The following is a 12,350-nucleotide window of genomic DNA, read 5'->3' as shown; positions in this document are numbered from 1 at the left end:
TGTGTGTGTGTGTGTGTGTGTGTGCTTCAGCAGCTGGGGTGGCTGACTGTGTTGAATCACTGGGATATGCTTTCTCTCTGCATAAGTGTCTCCTCTATTAAAGCTGCAGTGGCTATTGATTTCTGAGTGAGCAGATTTTTATGCTGATGTGAGCAGGTCCCACTGGCCAAGAGACAGAATGAGACTGTGATCATCTCAACCGCAGGATAAACCTTCCCGTGACATCACCAGAACTCAAAGTTCATATCACACACACACACACACACATTTACTCGGCTAAATGAGGACACACCAGAGAAAAGCTAATTCATAATAGAAAACTTTGTTTGTTTGTTTTAAAATGTATTTGTTTTCCTTTTAAAGCAGTCCACAATCCAGTCGCACATTACGTATTTTTGAGTTTCTGTTGATCATATTTAACGACCTTTATGTACTGTATGTGTGTTGATCAATCTTTATACTACCAGTCAAAGTTTGGGATAATTAAGAGTTCTTTTTTTTTTTTTTTATGTTTTCGAAAGAAGTCTCTTCTGCTCACCAAGTCTGCATTTATATGATAACAAAAAAAAATAGTTGTGGACACTATGATACTTTCCCATTCAAAAGTTTGAGGTAAATAAGATTTGTTTTTTGAGAAAGAATTTATATTTATAAATTTGTAACATTTACAATGTTTCAAGATTTTTATTTCAAATAAATGCTATTCTTTTTAACTTTCCATTCATCAAAGAATCCTGAAAAATAAAATGTATCAAAGTTTCCCCAAAAATATTGTGCAGCACAACTGTTTTCAACATTGATAATAATCAGAAATGTTTCTTGAGCAGCAAATCAGCATATTAGAATGATTTCTGAAGATCATGTGACACTGAAGACTGGAGTAATGATGCTGAAAATGCAGCTTTGATCACAGAAATAAATTACAGTTTAACACATATTCACATAGAAAACAGCTGTTTTAGATTGTAATAACATTTCACTGTTTTCCTGTATTTTTGAATTAATAAATGCAGCCCTGGTAAGCAGACTTATTTCTAAAACATTAAAAAGCTCAATTATTCCACATTTTTGACCAGTAGTTTATATGTGAATAAAACCTAAATTAAATCTGCTCATCATCTCTAGCTATCGTGTCTCTGCAGAGGACTTGAATTAAGCTGCTCAAATCATATGGATTACTTATAGGCTGTCTTTAAGAAGTTTTTGAAGCATCACATTTCGGTTGCTTGGCGTTTGAATAGATGGACAAAAATGATGTGTGAATATTAAAATTATCTTCATTTGTATTTTGAAGATGAACAAAAGTCATGCAGGGTCTAGAAGGACAGGCGTATGTTTATTTTTGGATGAACTGTCCCTTTAAATGTCCCGTGTGTGTCTCAGCTCAGTGTTGCTCTGAGAGTGACGGGGTCAGCAGGGTCACTGAAACAAAGCAGGAAAACAAGTGTGATGTTTATCGCTGTAGTCATTTCCAATATCCACTTCATATTCAGCACGTTTGTGTAAGGTCTCTGCAGTCAGCAGTTCTAGTGATCTGCCCATCTAGACAGCACAAGGCTGCTCTAAACAGCAGGATGCACAATTATTCTGCCTCATTAGATATCTTGCTTTGACCAAATTCTAAGGCAGCATCGCATGAATTCTCCATGAATAAGTCAATCCCAAAATGCATGACGGCTTGAAAATATTGCAGAAAACAACCGTCATTTGGAACGCAATTCACACAAAGGCTGATACTAATGAATGTCAGTTGTACCAATTTGACATTGTTACACATGATTATGCTTCACTAATTACCTATTTTAGAATGAGAACTCAAATGAACTCTGCAGACATTAGCAATGCTGCATCTTTAAAAAAAAAAAAAAAGTTTCTTGAATAAACAATTGGTGGAATAATTCATGCAAATGTTCTAATTAGTCTCCTCCTTTATAAGAATAACATAGCAAATGAATGTATAGCATTTTAACAATAGCAATAACCAGACAAAAAAAACACATGGGTTTTCACTTTGTTTAGCATTTTTGTCTACAGAAACAAGCATGTTTAAAGGTGCAGATGGTTTGAAAGTGCTTGTTTTGATCAAAACCAGTCATTTAAGAGAATTTTATTCTGGTTTTTAATTCACTGGAAATGATAAAAGTTTGATCCATCTAATTGAAAATGTACTGTTTAACCCAATGTTTGAGTGCTTATTAGAGCATCAAGTCAGGCCACCTTTATTTCTGTAACGTTTCATACAATACAGATCGAGTCAAAGCAGTTTCACAGTAATAAACAGGAAAATAGCAGAATCAATTATGGAAAGTCAAATATGGAGTTCAGATTGTACTGTAAAGCAGCTCTAAAAGACCATAGTGTCATTATTCAGCTCCAGTTCATCAATCTGAATCAAATTCAGTTCAGCTATAATTATTTCAACAAAAGGCAATGTTGTTCTTCAGCTTGAGTCAGTTCATTGTTGATTCAGGTCAGTTCAGTATCAGTGTGGATGCTGCACACAAGCACTGTGTTCCTTTTGCAGAGAGTAAATGAAGAGAAAAGGAGATCTATTGTCTGTCAAATGAAATGGTGTAGTGTATATATGTATATACAGTATACTGAAATAATTATTACCTGTTAAACACCCTCAATATGCTAAACTTATTATTTGTGTATGAGTTTTTTCGTTCTTTTTTCTTCTTCTTTTACTTTTTTATGACTCGGGTATTCTTCTCTTTGGTCTATCTTTTGTGTGTAATAGCAGTTGTTTTGTTATTATCAGTGCGCACAGTCTATCTGTAGTTCATCCTGTGCTATATTTTGTCCTGGTTGATGTTGAGGATGGAAGTCTGCAAACAGCCTGCCATTATAAAAGTTGTCCTTGATTTTAAAAGCCCTGGGTAAAAACAGATGCTATCTATCTGTATGCTGCTTTTGAACGAGTTGCATGTAGAGTGTTTCAAATCAGTGTCTTCTGAGGAACCATTTAGGTCAGGATCCTGCCTTAAAGTCAGCAAGAAATGGAAATTGTGAAAAATTTAGCATATTGTGATATTTTTCTGAGTGAGATGGGTTATTAAACTATATATATATATATATATACTTGATTTAATCCATTGGTTGTTGATTGGATTGTGAACAGTTAGTGTTGCACACCTGAATGAGGCAGATCTGAATGTCATTGGCTTAAATGCATTGCAGTCTCATAAGGAGCAAGTTATGACATTTTAATTGCAAAGATTATGAGGAATATAAAAAATATGCATGCATGAATCATTCACAATAAGACCAGTAACATAGAAAATAATGAGAATATTTTCAAAATAAATGACAATTGTGATTTCATGCCGACAGCTGTCTATGTAGACAGTAAAAACTGAGACCAATCACTCAAATGCAAGAAGAAGAGCAACTTCAGGCACAGTAATGAAATAAAACAAGGCAGAATTGTTTGAATAAGAAAATACGTCTCTAGGTTACGTATGTAACCATGGTTCCCCGAGGGAACGAGACGCTGCGTCGAAGTCGCTTTGGGAACGCCCCTGCGTGACCGCATTCTGAAGCACTTGTCAAATCAGTCCAATGGAGTAGCGAGACGTCACGAGCGGGGTGACGTAAGCACCAGAAAGTATAAAAGCGCATCCGGCAGAGCGCAAACCAGCTTCGATGAAGTAGCGCCTGCAGGGATGCAGGGAGTATGGCAAAGAGACGCAGCGTCTCGTTCCCTCGGGGAACCATGGTTACATACGTAACCTAGAGACGTTCCCCTTCAGGAACTCGAGCTATGCTTGTGCTGACAGACAACAGTAAATAGACAGACACATACACAGAGTGCTACTGAAGAGCAGAAGCTGGTTTGCGCTCAGCCGGATGCGCTTTTATACTTTCTGGTGCTTACGTCACCCCGCTCGTGACGTCTCGCTACTCCATTGGACTGATTTGACACGTGCTTCAGAACGCGGTCACGCAGGGGCGTTCCCAAAGCGACTTCGACGCAGCTCGAGTTCCTGAAGGGGAACAGCTTGAACACACACACACTGACATGCTCTGTCTGAACAGGCGTTTATCAGCCGGCTCTATAAACTTCCCTTGTGCTTCAGTTGACTGAAACAAATCTTCTCCCTCATTTAGTAAATCAAAGCACTTTGTGCTCTACAATGATCCGTCAATTAGCACAGCTCCGATTAATTACTGGCTGCGCAGACGCTCTCACACTGACGCACGTACAGCCAAACCTGTCCAAAACACCACACTCATCCTCATGAAGACTCATGTGTGTTGATTTATTAAGTGTGTGTGTCATTGTGTTTTCACAGACATGTGCGGTGGGCTTCCGCAGGGTTAATGGGACGCTGTATCGTGGCGTGTGTGAACTCTGTCAATGCCACGGACACACAGAGCACTGCGACGACATCACTGGACACTGCCTGGTAATGTGTGTGTGTGTGTGTGTGTGTGTCCTCATTACTGAGGTGAGGGACTGTCTTTTGTTTTTTCTTTCTTTTCTTTTTTCATAGTGAGTGTACAGAATTGACTTGCTTTGTCATTGCTGCTTTTGTTGTTGTAGCTGTTTGCCCATAATAACAGAACTGCATTATAACACAATCTGCTGTAAATGCAGTTCAGATGGAGTCACAGAAAATAGAACCGTTCCATTTCCTGTGTGTGTGTGTGTGTGTGTGTTGCACACTCTCTTCTGTCTCATTCTCTCTCTTCCATCCAGTGAGTGTGTTATTGTAAAGCCAGAGTAAATGGCACGGGTTTAAATGGGTTGTTTATTTGTATGCAAACACAAACAAGGTTTGCGTCCACATGATCTATGAGTATTGAATTATGTTTAACGTACATAACTGACACATTACCAAACAACAGCAAACACAAACAAACGTGTTCAGACGACAGTATCACTACAGCAGAGAAAGAGAGAGAGAGAGAGAGAGAGAGTGTGTGTGTGTGTGTGTGTGGATGGATGGATTGCGCTGTGATTTTCACTGTGTGCATTTGTATTTACCGCTCACAGATGAAATACTAGCGCTGTCCATCCGATCCATTTGTCTGACACTGTGTGTCTCTGAAAGACTGATTAAAAGTGTGTGTACCTGCTGCCGAATATTACTTTTAAAAGTTAGCCATCACAATACTGTGAAATGCGTAATAAAAAGTAAACAATTATGTTACATTGTTACTTTTTATGGAAAGTAACGTATGTGATACTTTTGACTTAGACAGTTGCACAGAAGCTGCATGTGTGAGAATGATTCCATTTTTTTTTATTTTTATGGAAGTTTAATGGGGCTCTGATGCGCTTTTCATTTTATCTGCAGACTCTTTGTCTATGGGTCAAAGACAAAAAGGGGGTTTCAAGCATTAAAAACAATAAAAGTTAAATGCAGCTTTATGTATTTATTTGTGTGCTTATTATTTTTAGAAAAAAATATTTTTATTATTTTATTTTGTTATTTTTATTATTTTAGTACATTATAATTTGTCCTTTTTGATTTAATTTTTTTCTGATCAAAAATGACCGTCATGCATTTTTATCATGATTTACAAAAAACATGTACTAAAATGTCATTCAGTTTAACAGTAGTTTAAAAAAAAATCTTGTCAAGCATAGTTAGAACAAGAATCATTAGAAGTCATTAAAGACATTAAAAGATCATAGTGTAGCCCCCCAAAAAACTAATTAATTGTCATTTTTTTATCTTTACCAACACACAAATCGTGTGTATCCCCCGCCGCCAGATATCGTGGGCAGGGAGGAACACAGCGTTTGTAATGCCGTTCGCTCGCCATAGACTTTTTCATGATTGTTTTTTATATATGCTTGTGCGGACAGACAACAGTAAATAGACAGACACATACACAGAGCGCTACTGAAGAGCAGAAGCTGGTTTGCGCTCAGCCGGATGCGCTTTTATACTTTCTGGTGCTTACGTCACCCCGCTCGTGACGTCTCGCTACTCCATTGGACTGATTTGACACGTGCTTCAGAACGCGGTCACGCAGGGGCGTTCCCAAAGCGACTTCGACGCAGCTCGAGTTCCTGAAGGGGAACAGCTTGAACACACACACACTGACATGCTCTGTCTGAACAGGCGTTTATCAGCCGGCTCTATAAACTTCCCTTGTGCTTCAGTTGACTGAAACAAATCTTCTCCCTCATTTAGTAAATCAAAGCACTTTGTGCTCTACAATGATCCGTCAATTAGCACAGCTCCGATTAATTACTGGCTGCGCAGACGCTCTCACACTGACGCACGTACAGCCAAACCTGTCCAAAACACCACACTCATCCTCATGAAGACTCATGTGTGTTGATTTATTAAGTGTGTGTGTCATTGTGTTTTCACAGACATGTGCGGTGGGCTTCCGCAGGGTTAATGGGACGCTGTATCGTGGCGTGTGTGAACTCTGTCAATGCCACGGACACACAGAGCACTGCGACGACATCACTGGACACTGCCTGGTAATGTGTGTGTGTGTGTGTGTGTGTGTCCTCATTACTGAGGTGAGGGACTGTCTTTTGTTTTTTCTTTCTTTTCTTTTTTCATAGTGAGTGTACAGAATTGACTTGCTTTGTCATTGCTGCTTTTGTTGTTGTAGCTGTTTGCCCATAATAACAGAACTGCATTATAACACAATCTGCTGTAAATGCAGTTCAGATGGAGTCACAGAAAATAGAACCGTTCCATTTCCTGTGTGTGTGTGTGTGTGTGTGTTGCACACTCTCTTCTGTCTCATTCTCTCTCTTCCATCCAGTGAGTGTGTTATTGTAAAGCCAGAGTAAATGGCACGGGTTTAAATGGGTTGTTTATTTGTATGCAAACACAAACAAGGTTTGCGTCCACATGATCTATGAGTATTGAATTATGTTTAACGTACATAACTGACACATTACCAAACAACAGCAAACACAAACAAACGTGTTCAGACGACAGTATCACTACAGCAGAGAAAGAGAGAGAGAGAGAGAGAGAGAGTGTGTGTGTGTGTGTGTGTGTGTGTGTGGATGGATGGATTGCGCTGTGATTTTGACTGTGTGCATTTGTATTTACCGCTCACAGATGAAATACTAGCGCTGTCCATCCGATCCATTTGTCTGACACTGTGTGTCTCTGAAAGACTGATTAAAAGTGTGTGTACCTGCTGCCGAATATTACTTTTAAAAGTTAGCCATCACAATACTGTGAAATGCGTAATAAAAAGTAAACAATTATGTTACATTGTTACTTTTTATGGAAAGTAACGTATGTGATACTTTTGACTTAGACAGTTGCACAGAAGCTGCATGTGTGAGAATGATTCCATTTTTTTTTATTTTTATGGAAGTTTAATGGGGCTCTGATGCGCTTTTCATTTTATCTGCAGACTCTTTGTCTATGGGTCAAAGACAAAAAGGGGGTTTCAAGCATTAAAAACAATAAAAGTTAAATGCAGCTTTATGTATTTATTTGTGTGCTTATTATTTTTAGAAAAAAATATTTTTATTATTTTATTTTGTTATTTTTATTATTTTAGTACATTATAATTTGTCCTTTTTGATTTAATTTTTTTCTGATCAAAAATGACCGTCATGCATTTTTATCATGATTTACAAAAAACATGTACTAAAATGTCATTCAGTTTAACAGTAGTTTAAAAAAAAATCTTGTCAAGCATAGTTAGAACAAGAATCATTAGAAGTCATTAAAGACATTAAAAGATCATAGTGTAGCCCCCCAAAAAACTAATTAATTGTCATTTTTTTATCTTTACCATTTTTTGCCACTGTTCTTCAAACCAATGTGTTTTGTCCATTTGTCAGCAAGAAGTGTTTAATCATTTAAAATGTAATAAAAATTAGTATTATCGTTTATATATATATTAATAAGTACAAGTCATAAAAGTATGTTGTTTCATTTTTCATCTGTTATCCTGAATGACAATGAATATTATATTACCTATATTTTGACATTTTGTTTTCACAAAAGTTATCTGAAACATTAAAGTAGAAACTTTACTTGCATTTAACATGCTTTTTATATATATAAAATCACTTAGTGTAAATATGTTAACACATCCATATCTTGACATTAGTCCTGTATGTTTGTCTGTCTGTAAATGTGTGTGTGTGTGTGTGTGTGTGTGTGTTGTAGGGCTGTAGGGATCACACGGTAGGACCGTACTGTGATCATTGTGCTCCTGGATACTACGGAGACGCCACCAGAGGAACTGCAGAAGACTGTCAGCCATGTGCTTGTCCTCTTCTGAACCCATCGAACAAGTACGTCAGCACTGATATCAAGAAGTCACGACATCAGAACCTACTAGTGGTCGACCAATATATCGCCAAGGCCGATATATCGGCCGATATTTGGCATTTTTCAAATATCGGCATTGGCCGATAAGTTTTCCTGTTTGGCCGATGCGTTCGAGGCGCTCCGAACTTTTATTTTGACGGCGCTGAGAGCGGCAGTGCCTGAAAACACAGTGCTCACATTCTCCTCCTCTTGTTCGCTGTTGTCGTTAACAGTTCTGTCTAAATACGGATAGAAGTCTGCCTAATTATCAGATAGAACAGTTAAACAAAGGAATTAAAATGTATACAAAAAGTATTATAACGATTGCTTTTATATTATTAGTAATAGAAAGGCAAACATTATAATACTTTCTTGTTTGCCGTCAGCATTCAGCAAATACGCATTTATATCATTTAAACAAATCTTTGAATGTCTAATATATATAATTTAAACAAATCTTTGAATGTCTAATAAACATCTAATTTCAAAAACCTTGCAAACTTAGCCAGATCCAGTTGTGAGATCTTGTGAAGTGTGCATGTGACCTGCATGATCACATGTTCTCTGCGTGACGGTCGGTCCTTGTGAATTGAATGCGGACAGGAGGAGAGTTCAGCTTCACTGAGGCGCGTGATCGACAAACTTTAAACTCATGATTTTAAAATATGCTCTGCTTTATGCATTTGCCCACTGTCATATTCGTGTCATTTTCACTGTGTGCTGTATGTAAAATGAGTGTTACCATGCTTTATTTGAAAAAAATATGATTAATGCACACAAACTTCCCAGAATACTGAGTGCCCTGTTGGTTACAGTGTTTACATTTTTAATTATATTTGTATTAAATATTTATTTATTTGTGAAAAATACTATGTCATCTAAAGTATAAGTATGTTTAACAAATTTATTTTTTAATCAATTTTCAAATGATTTCAAATTTCTTAAATATGAATTAAAATAAATAAAATTATATCGGCTTTATATCGACCATCGGCCACCCTGCTTTCCAAGATATCGGCTGTCAAAAAAACAATATCGGTCGACCACTAGAACCTACAAATAAACACCATCAATAATCAAAGTATTTTCAGAATATTACTGTATATAACTATCAGGCTATATTATGTTTTCCTATATTACATACATGTCCTCCTGAGACCCAGCCGTAGACTTTTTCCTCTGTAGAAGACAGTATATTTTAGCATATTTCTCACAGTTAGTCAAAGTTTTGAGTCTGGATTTTCAGGCTTTTCAGACATACCACATGTTTGAAGGATTGACCATGAAAACTCCCTCTCCTTAGTCTTTAAAATTATTGACATTGACTGAATCACTGAATTCAGCACTCTTATGGAAATATGATCATATTTTTGTAATTATCATTTATCATATCATCATGACTAATTTTCAAATATGAGATATTCTTATGAAAATGTTAAAAATGTATAATCATTCTGTAATATCTTTAATAACATTAATCATCTTTGTAAAGATTTTCAATAAAAAAAAAAAGAAGCTTGGAACCATGACATAGGAAAACGAAAAAAACTTTTCTGGGTCTCAGGAGGATATAGTAATATTTATGTTTCACATTAACAATGAGGATCTCAATTACCATGACACATTCACTTACACTCAATTTAAATTCAGAGTTTCAAGTAAAAAAGAAAAAAAAACTATTGTACTGTATAACTAAATCAAAATAACAGAGATAAACCCAGTACTAAACGTCTCCAGGTTACGTATGTAACCATGGTTCCCCGAAGGGAACGAGACGCTTTGGGAACACCCCGGCGAGACCACGTACAGAAGCATGTATGAAATCAGTCCAATAGAGAAGCGAGACGTCACGAGCGGGGTGACGTGAGCAACCAGGAAGTATAAAAGCGCATCTGGCAAATGCACATGTTAGCTTCTGCGGAAGCGAGCGCCTGCAGGGATGCTGGGAGTATGGCAGAAAGACGCAGCATTTCTTTCCCTTCGGGGAACCATGGTTACATACGTAACCTGGAGACGTTCCCCTTCAGGAACTCGAGCTGCGTCTAAACGCTTTGGTAACGAGAATACCCGCTGCGCCATACGAGCAAGTCCCTGTCAAGTGTGTATCTGGTGAGCACACCAAGACGAGAGAACCTGGGACCCTGGAGTAGATGTAAATTGTAAAATCGGACAAATGTGTGCAGAGAGGACCAGCCCGCCGCAGCACAAATATCTTGAAGGGCCACACCCACTGATAAAGCCTTGGAGGCCACCATACTCCTAGTCGAGTGCGCCCAATGGGTGACTGGAGGCCAGAGGACTCGTAGGCCAGTGTGATGGTCTCGACCACCCACCTACTCATAGTTTGCTTAGTCGCAGGAGCCCCTTTCTTAGGCGGACCAAAGCAAACAAATAACTGATCTGCCTTACGCCACTGGGCAGCTCTGTGAACGTAAGTATTCAGTGCTCGCACTGGACAAAGCTTTCCTGGCCTGTTTTCTGGAAGGGAGGAGGACAAAAGACTTGTAGTACTACAGGACCTGGTGAAGAAGTGGGCACCTTAGGGACATACCCGGGTCTCGAGTAAAGGAACGCCCTAACCATGCCCGGGGCAAACACCAGGCATGATACAGCGAGTGCCTGAAGATCCCCTATCCTCTTCAGTGAGGATATGGTGAGTAAGAAGATCGTCTTCAGCGTTAGCAGCTTTTCAGAGATATCTTCAATGGGTTCGAAAGGACACAAAGCCTTCAGAACCACCGCCAGGTCCCATGAGGGCACCTTGGTGTGCTGTACTGGCCTCAGCCTCCGAGTGCCATGGAGGAAACGTGTAACTTACGGGTGTCTTCCCAATGACTGACCATCTAGAAGGGTGTGGTAAGCAGCTATGGCCGCCATGTATACCTTCAAACTGTAGGGAGATAACCCAGCGGAGAAATGCACCTGCAGAAACTCCAGAACTTTACCAACTCGGCAGTTCATTGGGACTTGCAGTCGCTGTCCACACCAAGAAGTGAAAAGTCTCCACTTCAATCCATACAGTTTCCTCGTGGCAGGAGCTCTGGACTGGAGTATGGTCTCAACAACCTCAGTAGAGAGACCGGATGCTAGGAGCTGTGCCCCCTCAGGGGCCACGCCCACAGTATTCATAACTCCGAGCGGGGGTGAAGAATGGTGAGAGGAGCCTGAGAGAGGAGATCCCTCCTGATCGGAATCTCCAACGGAGGGCCGTCGAGGAGGGACACAAGGTCCGAGAACCATACTCGGTTGGCCAGAATGGGGCTACTAACAGAAGATGGAACCCGTCCCGGCATTCTCTCTCCAGAACTCCCGGAAGCAGAGCGATCGGGGGAAAAGCGTACAGACAGAGCCTCGACCACGTCTGCACCATGGCGTCCAGCCCAAGTGGAGCTGGATGCATGAGGGGGAACCAGAGTGGACAGTGTGTTGTTTCCTGCGACGCAAATAGATCCACTTCCGCCTGGCCGAACTCCCTCCATAGGAGCTCCACCACCTCTGGGTGGAGCCTCCATTCCCCGGGCCTCAGCCCCTGTCTCGACAGGATGTCTGCTCCCTGATTGAGGTGCCCAGGGATGTAGACTGCTCTGATTGAGAGGAGCTTTCCCTGAGCCCACAGGAGGATCTGTTGCGCCAGCCTGTAAAGGGGGCGAGAGCGCAGACCCCCCTGCCGATTGATGTCGGAGACCACGGATGTGTTGTCTGTGCGGACAAGTACATGATGTCCCCTTAGGTCTGGAAGTAAGTGTTTTAGAGCTTGAAACACGGCCAGCATATCCAGGTAGTTTATGTGCCACGTAAGATGATGGCCTTCCCACCGACCTTGGGCAGAGTGGCCACTCATGACCGCTTCCCAGCCCGTGAGGGAGGCATCTGTCGTTAGCGTTACGCAACGACAAGGAGCCCCCAATATCGGGCCTTGAGACAGGAACCAAGGTTTCCCTTCACATGTCTAAGGCACGTAAACATCGCCGCGTGACCTTGGTCCTGAGCAATGGTCTCATGTACAGCAGGCCAAAAGGTATCACGTTGGACGCAGCTGCCATCAGACCCAACAGTCTCTGAAACTGTCTGACATTGAGTGACTGG

The 12,350-nt window shown here is 40.1% G+C and overlaps 1 protein-coding gene across 1 annotated transcript in view; it reads left to right on the top strand.

The window, feature by feature from the left end:
* LOC107711612 (laminin subunit alpha-2) overlaps window positions 1–12,350 on the top strand; it is a gene marked incomplete at its 5' end in the record, with an annotated part of 124,775 nt that overhangs the window by 31,496 nt on the left and 80,929 nt on the right. The window contains 2 exon segments of the mRNA XM_016516614.1: window positions 4,299–4,412; window positions 8,121–8,248. Coding sequence (XP_016372100.1) covers window positions 4,299–4,412; window positions 8,121–8,248 — 242 coding nt within the window.

The sequence above is a fragment of the Sinocyclocheilus rhinocerous genome, unplaced genomic scaffold (genome assembly GCF_001515625.1).
Source record: "Sinocyclocheilus rhinocerous isolate Xijiao unplaced genomic scaffold, SAMN03320098_v1.1 scaffold2012, whole genome shotgun sequence".
In the NCBI taxonomy this organism is placed as follows: Eukaryota; Metazoa; Chordata; class Actinopteri; order Cypriniformes; family Cyprinidae; genus Sinocyclocheilus; species Sinocyclocheilus rhinocerous.
Note: the sequence above shows the minus strand (reverse complement) of the source record. Positions and strands in the feature narration are given on the sequence as shown.